General features: G+C 47.9%; 1 protein-coding gene across 6 annotated transcripts in view; it reads right to left on the bottom strand.

Annotated features, from left to right (window-relative positions):
• Positions 1-17,401, bottom strand: part of NOS1 (nitric oxide synthase 1) — a gene marked incomplete at its 3' end in the record, with an annotated part of 180,453 nt that overhangs the window by 23,097 nt on the left and 139,955 nt on the right. For all 6 annotated transcript variants that reach the window (XM_082202877.1, XM_082202878.1, XM_082202876.1 and 3 more), the window contains 14 exons: positions 17,226-17,388; positions 16,196-16,287; positions 14,509-14,650; positions 13,672-13,811; positions 12,988-13,162; positions 11,962-12,063; positions 11,603-11,797; positions 9,971-10,056; positions 5,447-5,591; positions 4,673-4,777; positions 3,438-3,496; positions 2,262-2,378; positions 1,094-1,268; positions 36-174 (listed from right to left, as the gene is read on the bottom strand). In XM_082202877.1, coding sequence (XP_082059003.1) covers positions 36-174; positions 1,094-1,268; positions 2,262-2,378; positions 3,438-3,496; positions 4,673-4,777; positions 5,447-5,591; positions 9,971-10,056; positions 11,603-11,797; positions 11,962-12,063; positions 12,988-13,162; positions 13,672-13,811; positions 14,509-14,650; positions 16,196-16,287; positions 17,226-17,388 — 1,835 coding nt within the window. The remainder of the gene's footprint in view (positions 1-35; positions 175-1,093; positions 1,269-2,261; positions 2,379-3,437; positions 3,497-4,672; positions 4,778-5,446; positions 5,592-9,970; positions 10,057-11,602; positions 11,798-11,961; positions 12,064-12,987; positions 13,163-13,671; positions 13,812-14,508; positions 14,651-16,195; positions 16,288-17,225; positions 17,389-17,401) is intronic.

Here is a 17,401-nt window from a genome sequence, read left to right as displayed (position 1 = left end):
CAGGCACCGGGGAAGTAAGCAGCAAGCCACAGTACCTTGTGTCAGTTCGGGTGCTTCGGCAACATAGGTCAGGCGGAACTTGCTCCTCTTCCAGCTCCGGTCGTTGCTGATGAGGGAGTTGTTGGCTTTCTCGATGTTGACGTCGTCGCCCACGCAGAACACATCACACGCTGCCTGCAGGACAAACCAGGTTCTCAAGGCAAAGCAAGGCAGGCTGGGTGGGTGGGCGGAAGAAAGGTGTCCAGCTAGGATTACTCCCCTCGTCTCAGGACTCTGCTTTGGGGAAAGGGCTAAGCAGAGCTGTGAAGATGTCCTGACGGTTGGCGGGGCAGGGCAAGCTCACTCACGGGACTCTCCTGCCCTAGTTGTGATTCCCGGAGGGGGTTGGCAGGGGCAGACCGTGGAGTCTCAAATTTCAGCCGCGCCCTGTGTGATGCCAAAATTCAGCGCCTCCTGCCTCTCATGCTCTATTCTAAATAATAGTTGCAGTGCCTCCTGCAGCTCTGTGTCCAGGTCGCACTCCCCTAAATCTGCCCCTGGGGCAGGAGAGAGAGCAGACAGAGCTGTTTCCTCTGAGAGGGTCTCTGCTGTCCATTCCCAAATGCCTGCCTGTCAGAGTCCACCAGCTCCTTCTCCCTCCTACCTCTCGCGCCTGTGGCTGCCTAAGAATTCCAGTTCCTGATGGAGTCGAGGGGCTTCTGACACCCTTCAGACAACCCATTTATTGATCATCCGCAGATCACGCCTGGTCTTTTACTGAGCCCTTGTTCCAATTTTCCCCATCACTTTCCTAACTGCAAATTAGTTTCTCTTCTCCTTTTTGAGGCGGATTTGTTGCACTAGGGTGGTGCAGCTCTCTAAACCAGTTTTTACTTGCGCAGATCAAAAACTCCAGGCCATGGGTTCAAAACCCTCCCACAAATTTCTGATGGCCTAGTGGTGATGGCCCAACATCTTCCCTTTGAGGAACCCATTGCCCGTGAGCAGCTGCTTACAACAGGGCTGGCCTCGTGGCCCTGAGATACCCTCTCCCCAACGTTTCCCCATTTTCTAATCCCATCTCTCGGCAGGAGGCTGAAGAGAAGGTGGCTACCTTGAAGACCTTTTTGGCCCACGTCCTGAAGGATTCCTCTTGTCCGCACAGCTCATCCCCCTCACCCATCCTCAGGATGCGTTCTCCACCCAGCTCCTCCAGGAGCGTGTCCACGGCACGAGCAAAGGCGCAGAAGTGGGGATAGGCCCGTGACCCCAGTCCAAAGACAGAGAATCTGTAGGACAGCAGGAGAGGTGAATCAGTCAACATTCCTCATTTCTTGTTTTTTCAATTTTTTTTAAGACCTCATGAAAACAAATCAGCATTTCAGTGTTGATTTCTCCTAATGTACCCATACTCATGCCGGACGTGGGTGGCGCTGTGGGTTAAACCACAGAGCCTAGGACTTGCTGATCATAAGATTGGTGGTTCAAATCCCCACGACGGGGTGAGCTCCCGTTGCTCGGTCCCTGCTCCTGCCAACCTAGCAGTTCAAAAGCACGTCAAAGTGCAAGTAGATAAATAGGTACCGCTCCAGTGGGAAGGTAAACGGTGGTTCCATGCGCTGCTCTGGTTCACCAGAAGCAGCTTAGTCATGCTGGCTACATGACCCAGAAGCTATACACCAGCTCTCTCGGCCAGTAAAGCGAGATGAGCGCCATAACCCCAGAGTCGGCCACGACTGGACCTAATGGTCAGGGGTCCCTTTACCTTTACTTACCCATACTCATATTCCATTCTCCCTTATATTTACACATTTATTTCAAAGCGATTGTCTCATAACAGAATGCACTTTGTATGCTATTTCTCACTAGCATATGCAGTTTTCAGCATGCTTTACTGTACTGTATGCATTTTTGCACATGGGGCTAGACTCAATAGCTGCATTGCGAAATCCAGAGAACTGCAAATTTTGGAGGACGGCTAAGTTTTCAGTTTGCACATTCTTTTGGAAAGTGCAGATTGGGTTGGTTCACCTTCCGCTGAGTTCTTAATCGAAATTTCCCCATCCCTATCTGTACGCAAGGAAGCAGACATCGAGGTGGTGGCTGCACAGCCAAGCAGAGCCAGCAGGGGTCACTCTCAGCCCGACAGAAGGCCATAGACAGAGAGTGAGATTTGTCTCTTGGGGCAAGATTATACTATGTCTTCCAGCTCCTGGACACTGCTGGATTGCAGCTTTGCAATGTGAGTTCTGAACTCCCCGCTGTTCACCTGCCCTGCTCACCTGACATTGGCCAGCGGACCGGTGCTATCAAAGTTGGCCCTGGCTTCAGGCCCGTCAGCCGAAGATTTCCGAGCATCCGAATATGAGGAGACGCTGTTGAAGCGCACTTTGTAGCTCCTGCAAAACAGGATGGTAACTCAGTGCCAGAGAATCTGTTTTGCGTGTAGGTCCATCCCCAGGGCTGGGAATACCTCCTGCCTAAAACCCTGGAGAACTTCTGCTTGTAGGCAATACTGACCTAGATGCATTAACGGCCTGGACTTGGTATAAGACAACTCCCTATGCTTGTTTTATATTAGGGAAGAGCCATAGCTCAGTGGCAGAGTGTCTGTTTTTCATGCAGCAGGTCCCAGGTTCGAATCCTTACAACATCCCTGTAAGGTAGGGTCTACTGATAGTGCCACTAGACCTACTGAAAAAGTAGTCAGGAGATCTAGTTCTAGATCATTTGCATCAGGACGGATCTGTTTTGGTTCTCAAGACGCAAAGAACTAGCCCACTATGCTGGTCAAAGGAAGAGGCTCACTCCGTGGACGCCTGACACCTAGTGGCTGCTCAGGGTAACTGCTTCCTAACTGGTGGTTGAGAAATCATTGGTGGATGAGCATCCTAGGAATTTTGTATTCCAAGCTTCTTGGCGATTTGCAGCAAGGGGTTTAGACTCCTAGTTCTTCAACAGCAGCAGCAACCAAATGACCTCCCCGCACACACCTGAACAAGGCTGCTGCAATCAAAGAAAGTCAAGGAGAAGACTTGACAGGGCAGGCTGGTCCATTAGGGCACACTGCCTTGTCAACCTCAGCCTGTCACCAGCCAGCTAGCTGGAGCCCACCTGCCTGCCATCTTCCCTTTTAGTCTTATTGTTGCCCTTGTAGAACGCAACAGGGAGGAGGCTCTGCCTCCATCGGCTATTGGCTCTGGCGCCACCTGCTGTTCGGCTCCCTGCCTCCCACCCTACCAGTCCACTGGGACGTGTGTGTACAAAAGGACTGTGAGCTCAAATCAGTTCTGGCACTGAAAGTGAATCCCTAGGCTCAGAATGTGCTCGGAAGTACCCTGGCCTTCAGTTCCTGTCTTTCTTTTGCACCTGGCTCTGGTTGATGGATTTTGGAGTTCCCATAAAAAACAAACAACCCACACAATTCATAATTCCTGAATCAGGGTTAGCACACCCACCTTCTCTCTTCGAGGTTGGAGTTGGGATTCCTCATTTCCATCAGAGCACAGCCAAATTTCTGGGAAATGAGGGGAAATGTAAACATGTGGGAGAACAGGCACATTGAACAGAATTAAGTTAAAAATTTTGTTGTTGTTGTTTAGTCATTTAGTCGTGTCTGACTCTTTGTGACCCCATGGACCAGAGCACGCCAGGCACTCCTGTCTTCCACTGCCTCCCACAAGTTGGTAGCTTTGAGAACCAAGCAACTCGTCCTCTGTCGTCCCCTTCTCCTTGTGCCCTCCATCTTTCCCAACATCAGGGTCTTTTCCAGGGAGTCTTCTCTTCTCATGAGTTGGCCAAAGTATTGGAGCCTCAGCTTCAGGATCTGTCCTTCCAATGAGCACTCAGGGCTGGTTTCCTTAAGAATGGGTAGGTTTGATCTTCTTGCAGTCCATGGGACTCTCAAGAAGATCAAACCTCTCCATTCCTAAGGAAATCAGCCCTGAGTGCTCATTGGAAGGACAGATCGTGAAGCTGAGGCTCCAACTGATGAAACCCCCCCCCCCCACAAATTTGGACTGGGGGATCAGGATTAGGAAGCTTCTTATGTTGCTCAACAAAGGCAGACCCCCCACCCTGACTGAAGTGCACCACAACTTGCACTTCAACTCCCCAAAAGCCCTCAGTGCAACAGGGGGAAATGGCCAAGTAGGATGCCTTGGAGGAGGTCTGTCGCATTGTGGGTGGTGCTTAGGACTGACCGAGCTAGGAATCATCTCTCAGCATTGCCTTCAAACCTTCCACCAACATTTCCATTCCAGCAGAAAACATTAATATAGCTAAAGCTAAAAAAATATGGGCTGGGTTGGACCTCTCTTTTTTTAAGTGGGTGCAGGGAGAAGGATTTCATGGCATCTAAGTGCAAAAGCTGACCAATACTGGAATGGTTACTTTCCCTACAGGCTAGCAGAACCGCCCAGCCACAGGCAAGACTGTTTTGCAAGACTGTGGCTCCACCACGTCAAGTCTTCCAGAAGTACCATAACAAGTTGCCAAGAACAAAACCAACATTTTAGGATGTGATCTGAAGGCACATGAGACCACTATCTTCCTGAAGCCAACGAGATCTGGAGGGGACCTGCATTTCATTCTTATCTTCAATCACAAATTCGGGCCTTTCTGCTGTGGGTAAAGATCTGCAGACTCAGTCAACCTAACCCAACGAAATGAACAAGGAAAATCTCCCTCCTACCTCCCCGTTCTCTGGTGGGTCTCCATTGCCAAAGGTACTTGTGACCACCAGCACGAGAGTTTCATGTTCCAAGTGGACAGTGTCATACTCGTCCATCGACATCACCTGGAGAAAAAGGGCACAGACAGGCTCGTGGGAAGGATCCTGACGGCCGTCCAGGATGGAATGACCTGTAGTGGCCTTCCAGATGTTGCCAACTCCTGCCAGGCCCAGCCAGCATGGCCAACAGTAAGGGATGGTGGGAACTGGAATCAAACAATGTCTAGGAGTCCCAAAGGCTTAATTACTGTAACACGCTGTATGTGGGCCCACCCTTGAACCTAGTGCAGATTTTTTTTGGTTTTGTTCTTTACCACCCAGTGTTAATTTTATCAAACAAACACACAAATAAACATATAAATGCAGTACATGTTTGTATTTTGACTTTTCCTGGCTTCACGACAGGCTAGCTTTTAAAATGCGTGCTTATCCATTTATTTCTTCGCCTTACGGACAAAACAAAACATGAACAGCTTTATGTACAGGTGAGGGAGGTAATGGTGACTAGCTAGTAAGTGCCTTCTGCAAATCTGCAGAACCATTCAGCACGCCACCACCACTCCAAACCACCTGCCAAAGCTTGATCTTAAAGAGGAAAAGCTTTCTTAAACACAGGCTGGACCCAACGGTTTGACAAAAGTTACATGTGTTTGTCCTCAAAGAAAAGCAGTTCAGCTCCTTGCTGGAGAGTTGGAGAAGTTGAGCTAAACTCTGGAATGACAGCCAGGATCCTACCTTGGCATCAAAGGCATGCTTGAAGATCTCACACAGGGTTTTTGCATAGACCTGGGATTTTCCAGTTTCCGTGGCATACAGGATAGTGGCCTTGACTCTCTTTGCCATTGCCTGCCCCATCAGTTTGGCAGAGAACTTCACAGCCCTAGAAGGGCGGGGGGAAAAGAAGGAAGATTTATTGACCTGGGAAGCTGATCTGATCTTTCCTCCTGGTTACTCTCAACGTTTTAATTTTTATCTATTTTTTTGCATATGCAGGGTAGAGTTTGCATTCAATACATTAAAAGGTAGGTGTGCACCCATGTGTTCGATGATAGCAAGAAAACCACAAGCACTGAATGAAACCTTCCATGTAAAGGTGAATTGACTTCAGATGCTCCTTAGGTCTACACCTACGATTTATTTAAGAAGTGCACACCTAAGAATGTAACATTTGAATGAGACGCGGGTAAAACATACATCTTGCAGGTATGATTGGATCAACTGATTGCACTTATCTCCCATCTCCAGGCCCCCCCCCCAGGAGCTCAAGGGGGCATTCATGGTTCTCCCCCTCCTCACCGAATCCTCACAACAACCCTGTGAGGGCTGAGCAGCAGTGACTGGCCCTAGATCATCCAGGGGATTTGAACCCTGGTCTCCCAGCTCCTAGTCGGAAACTCTAACCACTACACCATACTGGCTCTCTGAGTGAGCCGGGGTGGGTATAGCGTCTGGCCAAGTCTTTTTTCAAAATCATTTTTATTGATTTCCCAATAAAAATCATCCAATTAATATATCCAATCATAATACTTCAATTAAAAATAAAAAACTAAAATAAAAAAGATCAAATTATAGTCCAAATCGTATTTATTAATTTCTCAGAGCTCCCCATGTTCTGGATCTCTGAAGAATATCTCCAGCGTCTGGCCAAGTCTTCATCATTGTCACTGGACTCAAATTCCCACCAGCCCCAAGCAATATGGCCTATGCCAAGGGATGATGGGAACTGTAGTCCAATGCCCTCTGGAGGCCCACAGGTTCCTGATACAGACAGAAGGTCCCTAACCAATTGGATAGCTCTGTTGGTTAGAGTCTGGTGCTGACAATGCCAAGGTTGTGGGTTTGAACCAAATGTATGGGACAGCTGCGTATTCCTGCATTGCATGGGGTTAGATTAGATGATCTTCAGGGTCTTTTCCAACTATGATCCTATGAACACACAAACTTTGCACAGGTGAAAAATGACATTTTTAAGTAGGGACGGCACAAGTCATTGAAAAGATGCTCTCTTAACAGCAAGCGCCTTTTAATGAGGTGTATGCTTTGCCTGAATCTTACTGGGCTAGTTTACTGGGGTGTCTGTGTTAGGAGCCCTGGCTAATGACCCATCGAGTCCAGCATCCTGTTTTCACAGTGGCCAACCAGATACCTGTGGGAAGCCCACAAACAGGTCCTGAGTACAACAGCTCTCTTCCCTTCCTAGGTTTCTGGTAGATGGTATTCAGAAGGTCGGCAGTTTGAATCCCCGCGATGGAGTGAGCTCCCGTTGCTCTGTCCCAGCTCCTGCCAACCTAGCAGTTTGAAAGCATGCCAGTGCATGTAGATAAATAGGTACCACTGTGGCGGGAAGGTAAACAGTATTTCCGTGCACTCTGGTTTCTGTCACGGTGTTCTGTTGTGCCAGAAGCGGTTTAGCCATGCTGGCCACATGACCTGGAAAGCTGTCTGTGGACAAATGCTGGCTCCATCGGCCTGAAAGCGAGATGAGCGCCGCAACCCCATAGTCGCCTTTGACTGGACTTGACTGTCAAGGGGTCCTTGACCTTGACCTATTCTGAAGTATATTGCCTCCAATGGTGGAGGCAGAACATAGCCATTGTCCAATCCTCTTTTCAAGCAATTGTTTTGCTCCCACTGCAAACCTCAGAATTTTCCTCAAGTGAGCTAATACTTTTTTGCTTCTCTCTCTTGAAAATAGGAGCTTGTGTGCAGCTTATATCAACACCAGTTCTCACCCTCTTTCTTTGGGGGGGGTGCTTACAAAAACGATTTGCATAAATTGAAGGCAGGGAAGAAGCACAAAAGGTCACTGAGAATAAAAGAAAATGCTGGTAGCCTTCTAAAGGGAAGCAGACTCAGCTTACCCTGCGCACAGCTTAAAATCAAAAGAATACAGAAGGGTAGAAAGGTATTTCCACCAGAACGATAATCGCCATGGCACCCCGTAAAGCTCTCAAAATGATTGAGAAATGCCTCACAAGCCCCAGAGAGACATCGGTAAATGCAACTTAACTGGGTCAACGGGTGTCTCTGATAATCTTCAATAAACGAGAAAGGTTTGATTTAGTTTTATTTTTCAGGCCGGACTTGCATTTTTGTCCGACTTTTGGGGTGGATTGAATACAAATGGTCTGATTACCATGCAAGGCTGGCTCAAGAGATTTTGCCATCCCAGGTGAATTAATTTTGTAGTGACCTCACATTTTTTAATATACTGTATATATAAAAAAAATTTGCAAACATCTTGCATTGTGCTCCCTCGACAGAGATTTTTCCAGCCACAGTCCTTTTTGTGTGTGTGTTTCCTACCACAAAGGGAAGGCACATTTCTAAGAGATGGAAGTGAATTTTGCACATTTGCTTGAACAGACAGAGAGGAAAAAGGGATCGTGATTAGGAATGTGCATATGGGAGCTGCAACCGAACACTGCAGCGCATTCTCTCCTTGTAACAGGAATGCACTTCCTCAGAAGGAGGTGGACCTGCCCTGCCAGACCTTTAAATTTTGTTGTGAACCATCTGCTTTTTGCTGGTTGAGAGAATGGCTGCTTCTTGAAAACACTGAAGTGTTGGACAATGGCAGACGAAGTTGATGGACTATATGGAATTGGTGGAAATGACTGGCAAGATCCGAGACCAGGGAGAAGAGTCGGTGGAAGAAGATTGGAAAAAGTTTAAAGACTATTTATAGAAATATTGTAAAATTAAGGAATGTTAGAAAAATATTGGAATGAAGTTATATGGCTTTAGTAGAAATGTCATAAGGAATTAAGTATAAATAGATTAATAGAAAATTAAAGGAAAAATAAGGCAAGAATGTGTTAAGATAATTATAGGATAGAAAACAGAGTAAGATGGAAAGGAATTGCTGAAACAATTAACAGAAGTGGAATACAAAAAGGGAGGTGTGAGGAGGTCGCTGGAAATAAGTGAATGAAATATAAGATATTGAAAATGTTTGAGGTGTTTTTAAATTGTTTTTGTTGGTTTTTGCTTTGTTTTGTTAGTCCATGTAGCGTTTTTGTATTGTATTTGTATTGTTTTTTCTCTTTTCTTTTTTGTTTGTAGTGTTGTGTTGAAAATGTTGGAAAAGTAATAAATATCATTTTAAAAAAAAGGAATGCACTTCCTCAGGGTTCTAGCCAGTCACCCCTGCCCTTCTCCAGGATACTCCATTCCACCTTTGGTTTTCCATTTTTCTTTCCCAACCAGAGCTCAACTTTTGGGGGCCAGATTCAACTAACCTAGTGTGTTAGGGGAAACAACACAAGGACTCCTGCTAGCCCTGTGGGGATTGCTCCCTCTCCACCCCACACACGTCCACGTGCCTCCCCAAAATCTGCTCTATAGGATTGGAAGAAACTCCCCATCACCACCCAGAACAGAGTGCAGTGGTAGTGTTTGATTTACATCCTATGCCCTTTTAAAATGTGTTTATTTGGGGGCAGGGGTTATTGGGTCATCGTTTTTATTTTTATTATGTAATTTGAGGTTTTATATCTTGATTTTATTCTGTGAACCGCCCTGAGACACACACCGCCCCCCCCCCCCGGGGATATAGGGTGGTATATAGGGATGCAGGTGGCGCTGTGGGTTAAACCACAGAGCCTAGGGTTTGCCGATCAGAAGGTCAGCAGTTCGAATCCCCGCGACGGGGTGAGCTCCCGTTGCTCAGTCCCTGCTCAAAAGCACGTCAAAGTGCAAGTAGATAAATAGGTACCGCTCCGGTGGAAAGGTAAACGGCGTTTCCGTGTGCTGCTCTGGTTCGCCAGAAGCGGCTTAGTCATGCTGGCCACATGACCCGGAAGCTGTACGCTGGCTCCCTCGGCCAATGGAGCGAGATGAGCGCCGCAACCCCAGAGTCGGCCACGAATGGACCTAATGGTCAGGGGTTCCTTTACCTTTATAGATTCAATAAATAAAATAATAATAAGATGAACCTTTCCGGAATCATAGAATTGTAGGGGTTGGAAGGGACCACGAGGGTCATCAAGTCCAACCCTCTGCAGTGCAGGGATCTTTTGCCCGACATAGGACTCGAACCCAGGACCCTGAGATTAAGAGTTGCATGCTCTACCAAACAGAGCTATCCTGGGACAGCTATCCTACAGCTCCCAGGATTCTTTGGGAACAGCCACAATGGTTTAAAGTGGTATAATAGTGCTTTAAACGTACATGGTGTGGATGTAGCCATAGTGCAGCAACCCACAAGCTGAAAGATCCCAGCTAGTTCTGGCAGACCCAGCAACGCAGTTCACTTACTTGGCTAACTTTTTAAACCCAATGGCTCTCTTCTTGGTGGGAGTGCCGTTGATGCCTTTCCAGATATGGGTGTTCCATGGATCAGGCTGGGAAGAAAAGAACAGAACCCTGGATGAAAGGGAAGAAAATAAACACTCAAACTGAAAGGGGGGGGGATTTGTCACACCCACAGCCAGAGCTGGTTCGAGACTTCACTGTCCCAAGGTGAGCAATGGTGTTGTAAGGACACCATTTGGATCAGGATCTCAATGCTGTTCTCCCTGTTAATATACTGAGCCAGACCAACCAGTCCATTGGGCTCAGCGTTGTCTACACTGACTGGCAGCAGCTCTCCAGGGTTTCAACTAGAAGATATTTGTCCCCAGACCTACCTGGAGGTGCCGGGATTTGAAACCTGGGACCATCTGCATGCAAAGTCGGTGCTCTGACACTAAGCTATGACACATCTCTTTAAAATAATGCTAAGATTCCAGTCCTCAAGGTTTTGAAGCAAGGGGCAGTGGAAGCTGCTTTATATGGAGTCAGACCATTATTCTATTTAGTTCAATACTGCCTACACTGACTGGCAGTGTCTGTTTAGGGTTTCAGGGAGGAGATTTTTTCCCCTTGCCAGGCCTAACTGGAGATACCAGGGATCGAACCTGGGACCTTCTGCTCTTCCACTTAGCTGCAGCCCTCCCCTTCCTTGCTAGACAGCGCCCTAGCTATTCTGCATCTCCCGGCCTCTGACTTGCTGGACACCTGTGAGGGCTGGAGTCAGACACAGGTCAGCACCAAACTAATCAACCACCAATGGCAATGAAGTGAACTATTCAAGGACACCAAAATACAGCTCAGGCCTAGTGGTCTCGACAACCCTTCCCAGTAGGTCTTGCCCTGATGACCCAGCTACGAGGAGTGAAGGTCCTCACCTTCCCACCCCTCTCTAAGGTTCCTCTTCTCCAGGGTTTCCCCATGCAGTCTCAAACTACACCTGCACACAGCTAATTTCTCCTCTGCCCTTTTCATTTATCTGTGCATTCTCAGAGACCAGGAGGGAAGGGGATCTGGTCACAGCAGCAGGAGGAGACTCCCTGGATTCTTCAGCCACCTCTTGATCCCCCTCCTCCCCAACCTTTGCTTCATCCTCAGAGTCTGAACTGCTCTCTGGCACAGACTCTTCCTGCTCACCAAACCCTGTTGCGTCTCCAGCTTCTGACACCTCCCCCCCCCCGGCTGTCAAGGACTGTGCTGAAGAGGGCTGCACTGAGGAGGAATGGTGGGAGCCACCCCCTCCTGATCCTGAATCTTCCCAGGAGCAGGAGGACAGTATAGATTTGGAACAGTGGCTTGCCGAGGGGCACAGTTCAGAAGGCAAAAGCTGGGAAATACTGGATGGGGAACAGCTAGCAGAAGAAACACTAGAAGAGAGAGAGTTAACAGATTCACAGTCTCTGGACAGCATTTACCCCTGATCCCAAAAGACACAGAGAGCTCAGAAAGTGTCAGAATAGAAAGAGCAGAGGGTACAAGATCAGAATATAAGATGTAGGAGTGATCCAGCAAGTTGATGACAACACCTCCTAGTGAGCAAGAAATACTGAACCACATGGCAGGGCATGGTGGGCGCAAGGCAGGAAGTGGATTGTGTACCTGGTACTCAAAGGAGGGCGTCAGCCTGTAGTTGAGCATCTCTTGGTGGAAGACGGGGGTGATGCTCCCGGACATGGGTGGGACAATCCACACCCAGTCAGCCGGGCAACCTCCCCGACAGCGGTATTCATTTTCCATGTGCTTGATGAAGGACTCCGTGGCCGAGTGGTGGTCCACAATGGTCACCTTGTCGCTCTGTAGGAGTGGGAGCACCAGGTCAATGGGTTTTTAAGCAAAACAGGTACTTACGTCACAGAGGACAAGGCTATCAGGGGGTGGGGCACATGGAGAAAGGGCTCAAGGGAAGACCCCAGGGTTGGCTAATTGGTCATCATTTTGGGAGATGTGTTTCCCAGTACCTGGAAGCTGTACAAAACAGCAATGTTTATCTCCACCAGCGCTTGGTCCTTCCAGAGCGATGAGGTCTTCCGCATGTCCAGGTTCATCTTTTTGGCAACTTCCTGCAGTGGAACAACAGTGAAAAGCGTTTCCTCCCCCAAAATATCCAAAGTTGTGGATTCCTGCATGGGGTGGGGAAACTTTCTTGGCTCAAGGGCCGGATTCCCTTCTGCCCAACTTTCTGGGGGCCACAGGCCAATGGTGGGAGGGGTTAGAGGCTCAAGTGAGCAGAACACACACATACCCTCTCCATTGGCTGTTGCGCAGATGATGCTAAACCATGGTTTTATTAAATGATGGTTTATTAAACCATGGCTTAGTGTTATGTGTGAATTCAGGCCAGCAGCTTAACTACGGTTTATCAAAGGTCACTCATTACTCAAAGACTGCAGTTGGTTTATTAGCTTTGTTAACATTGACCATAGTTTACTGTCACGTGCAGTCTTGGAACTCCTCCGGTTAAGGAGCTGCCACCTCCCAAAAACTACAGAGCCACTAGTGAAGATTGGACATCAAATTCAAACTGCTCCCAAGGTTTGGCTGGTCTAGTTGGTGCTGTTATCTAGTTCGCAATGTACTAAACCAAAGTTTAAGTCCGCCATAAGCCTCAGCTTTAACAGTGGTTTGTTAACTTTGGTTAACATTAAGCATGGTTAACTTTGACCATGGTTCAGTGTTACATTGCAAATCGGGTCGCAGTTCAAAAAACACCTCCTGGTCGTTTCAAAAGGACTTGAAGAGATTGTGGAGCAGAGCAGGGAATGGTCTGTGAAGAAGAGATCTTTAAAAGCAATAGATCTTTACAAACTGAGGTATAAACTGTAGCACAGAGAGCTCTTTACCAGCAAATCCTGACTGGGATTTCATTGCAGGTAGGCCATTCTTATTCAACCTTAGTTTCCCCCTTCTGGCCTGCCTTACAGAGATATTGTCACAATTGCAACACTGTCAAATGCTCTAAACCCTCGTGAGAGGCTCTCTCCTACCTCCAGGATGTTGTAGCGGGAGTTGTCGCAGTAATCGCGGACTCCGATCTCGGTGCCCATGTACCAGCCGCTGAAGGGGCAGGCTGAGAACTCCAAACCACCGATTTCAAGTAGCATGTTGGAAACCGCGGGCAGCCCATACCACTGCAGTCCCAGGTCTTTGAACCAGGCAAACCTGCAAACAGGGAAGGGCAGGGCAAGACGAGACACTCTGAATCGGGAAGACAAACTTACAGCCTGAGGGAGCCAGCGCTTGTCCACAGACAGCTTTCTGGGTCATGTGGCCAGCATGACTAAACCTCTTCTGGCGCAACAGAAACAACATGACGGAAACCAGAGTGCACAGAAACGCCGTTTACCTTCCCACCACAGTGGTACCTATTTATCTACTTGCACTTTTGGGTGTGCTTTCGAACTGCTAGGTTGGCAGGAGCTGGGACAGAGCAATGGGAGCTCACCCTGTCACGGGGATTTGAACCGCCAACCTTCTGATCGGCAAGCCCAGGAGGTTCAGTGGTTTAGCCATAGCGCCACCTGTGTCCCTTTCCATGTACACACAGCAAGATCAATGAGGATGCAACTAGATCCCCTATCTGAGGTGGCGCCCACAGCCATAGACAACTCCAAAAAGGCTCCCTAAACATCCTTGGGGGTGAAACAACAAAGACAGGTGTTACAACTTACTTGGGGTGCCTGATGGGTACTTCCAGGACTAGCTCAGGTGGGATCTCAAAGAGCTCGGGGTCATTGCCATTGGCCTGGAGCAGGAGTGGTAGGACATCAAAGCGGCCCTTGGGCGGCTTCCACCCTTGCTGTATGCAGATCTGCGTCCAAAGAAAAGAGGACCGATTGGTTGTGATCCATGTTGCAGGACACCAGCAGCCAGGTACAGCTCTTGCATGAGGCACAAAGGATTCTGGGAGCTGAAGTTTTCTAAGGATGCTGACAGTTTTTAGGAGGCCCCTTCCTCCCCTCATAGAGCTATAATTCTCAGAGTTCCTTGTGAACAGTCATGGCTTCCTTCAAAGGATTCTGGGAAATACTGCGAGTTCTTAGGAGGACCCTATTTCCTTCAAAGAGCTATGATTCCCAGAGCTCCCTGGGAAGAGGGATTGCTTGTTAAGCAACTCTGGGAACCATAGATTTGTGAGTGGAATAGGGACCTCGTAAGAACTCTCAACATGTTTTAGGTGGTGTTTAATAGTTGGTAAATAAGCTCTTAACTTATTTTAAATTGCATTGTTCTAACATGCTGATGTTTGCTGTCTTAGGCTCCTTCAAGAAGAAGGGCAGGATTGAAATGTAATTTAGGAACAATACTGGGTTGTATCCAACTAAGGCCACATTCATACCAGACCCGTTATGATAATGTTTGTTTGTTTTTTGTTTGTTTTCGGCTATAACCCATATTTGGTTGACCAATAAAATCTGGCTATGATAATGGCAATAAATAAGACGATCACAGTTCTACAATGGCTAGGAAACTGGAGGAGTGTAGATCCCTCTTCCTTGTCCACCAACCTCAGTCAGCTCCACGTTGGCTGGGTCTCCCAGGAAGGTGCCGTCCAGCTGTTTGTAGCCAGCGTAGCGGATGAGTTGGGAGTTCCAGACTCGGAAGTCGTGTCTCCCATCCGTCCTCTGGGGGAATATGGTGATGGCCGACCTACAAAAGTCAAAAGGGAAAATGGGGCTGGGGGTTAGCGATCCCCAAGAGTAGAGTCCAAGGTGTTGGGGAGACAGGTCAAAAGTCAACAGCTGGGTTGTCAGGCTCAGACTGATGAAGGAGCAGTGGCGTCTGGTGCCCATTGGAACTGGTAGGGTAGAAGGCTGGGAGGCACTGTGATACCACTTCAAACAGTCATGGTTTCCCACAGAGAGTTCTGGGAAAGGTAGGTGCTTTTTTTTTTTTAAGGGGGCAGTGGTACCTTGGTTCTCAAACTTAATCCATTTTGGAAGTCCGTTCCAAAACCAAAATGTTCCAAAACCAAGGTGCGCTTTCCCATAGAAAGTAACTCAAAATGGATTACTCCATTCCAGACTTTTAAAAACTACCCCTAAGACAGCAATCTAACATGAATTTTACTATCTAACGAGACCACTGATCCATAAAATGAAAGCAATAAACAATGTACTGCAGTCACACAATCAATCAATCAGTAGCTGAACTGGGTTCCATACAGTCACAAAAACAAAACAAAAAGAGCCGCTAAAGCAAAAAAACAAAATAAATAGCAAAAACAGACAGACCTCAGTGCAACACTCAAATAGGAAGTGTGGCACTCAAAATGGAGCACGTTCGGCTTCCGAAAAAAGTTGGCAAACCGGAACACTTACTTCCGGATTTGCGGTGTTTGGGTTCCAAGTTGTTTGAGTACCAAGGCATTTGAGAACCAAGGTACCACTGTACTGAGAGTTGTTAAGAGACCCCCTATTTCCTCCACAGAGTTACAGTTCCCAGCGTTTCCTGTGAGGGGATAATCCTTGTTATACTACTCTCTGAGGGGAGGGAAGAGGGGTCTCCTAACAACTCCCAGCTTAACAAACTACAGTTCTCAGTGGTGCCTGCGGGAAGCTATGTCTTCCTAAAGTGGCATCACAGTGCTTTGGATGCCTGGTGCAACTCGGAGCCTGGGTGGCTGTTTGCAACCTTTTGCCTAATTTCACGCGGTGGTCTTGGGGAGCCTGGAAGGAAAGGCGGAAAGCGTGAGGAGAACAGAACAGTGAGGGGTTGAGCGGGGTCAGAAAGGAAGGGGCGGGACACTTGATGGAGGAGGTGGGGCAAAAGCCCCTCTGCAAACAATCAATGTCCTGTGGAGAGGGGGAGAGGACAATGGAGTACACTGAAAAGGGGCCTGCCTGCCTGGACCCCTGAACATTCCACACTGATATTTATCCAGACAGACAGCAAGGGCCAATTCTTCACACTGCTGGCTCTTGTCCCCCATCAGATTATCCCAGAGGGAATGTGGCCCTCAACAGACAATAAAGCTTTTCCATCCCTTGCTTACTTGGATGGTTTTGGATTTATTTATCTGAGAGAGAGAGAGAGATAAAGAGAAGGGGTGCACCCATTCCCCTTTGCCTCCAGCCCAGCCCACCACTGGCTCTGAGGTCCCCCCCCAGCCTCCTATCCCTGAGGGAATGCCGCGACCCTCGGCAGAGATGAAGGGAAGGTTTTCCTACTGAGAGGCTTACAAACACCACACACCTGAGGTTCCCTTTGTTAGTGGCATACTTTATGTGGTTGCAAATGTAGTTGAACATCCCATGGGCTGTGGTGCAGTCCCGGGCGTCAAAGACCTGAAAGGATTCAAAGGGAACAGAGTTCAGGGGACAGGAACAAAGACGAGCGGGGTACAGAAATCCTGATTTTTTGGGGGAAATGTACCACTGCTACATTTCTACCTCATCTTTCCCCCTGAGGAGCTGCTGCTGCTGGTGGTGGTGGTATACGACTCTCCTCTTCATCCTCACAACAACCCTGTGAGGTAAGTTGATAGGCTGAGAGAGAGTGGCTAGCTCAAAGTTGCCCAGGGAGCTCTTCATGGCTGAGTGGAGATTTGAACCCTGGTCTCCCAGACCCTAGTCCATACCTCCTTCGACCGTGGAGGAAGGATGGCTAGCAGCCATTATTTAATTCATCACTAAATGAATGAACGATGATGACCATGTCATTTAAAGTCTACTCATTATTGATCCAGAGTAGATTCCAATGTATAGTTAGCAGAGAAAAACTTAAGCACGTTGCAGGATTCCCAAAAAATAAACCAGAGGCAATTAATATTTCATCCAGCAGAGCTTTACTGCTACTGAAGGCAAATGAGCATAATGGTCACAAATCCAATACATTCAGGATTGGCACTGTCCATAAGAAATCCAGTTGCAGCAGACTTAACTTAAACTTATAATACTTATAATAAGTCTAAAACATAACACTAAGCATACAGAACACCACACCAGACGGAAAAGAGATAGAAAGAGAAAATGAGTGAAACCTAATTTCCTTCTGGCCTATTACTATAGTCAGCATGACCTTGACAGAAAGAGATAAGAGAACCAGTCTAAGCCAGCTGTACTCAGCTTCTCTGAAGGCATAACCCAAACATCATAAACCTTCTTTCACACGGAGAAGCTTCCAGAACCCTCTTGAATTAAGTAGACTAGGAAAGATCTCTACACATCAGATCAATACTTTCTGCACTAAGGAATGCAAACTGACACACCATATGCAACCTCACCTGCAGCTTCGACCACTGGATCCGGCCCACACAGCGGGAGGCATTGCGCCAGGCGTGCTTGGCCCCGTAGATCAGCTCTGTGTCTCGCAGCTGGTAGGTGTCTGTAGCTTCTATCTCCTTGGTGACTTCCTCCAGCCTCTCCAGGTGGGCCTTGGAGCCGAACCTGCCAGTGTAGG

This window comes from Podarcis vaucheri (genome assembly GCF_965113315.1).
Source record: "Podarcis vaucheri genome assembly, chromosome: 16".
Taxonomy (NCBI): domain Eukaryota; kingdom Metazoa; phylum Chordata; class Lepidosauria; order Squamata; family Lacertidae; genus Podarcis; species Podarcis vaucheri.
The sequence above is the reverse complement of the archived record's forward strand: the minus strand, read 5'-3'. Positions and strand labels throughout refer to the sequence as shown.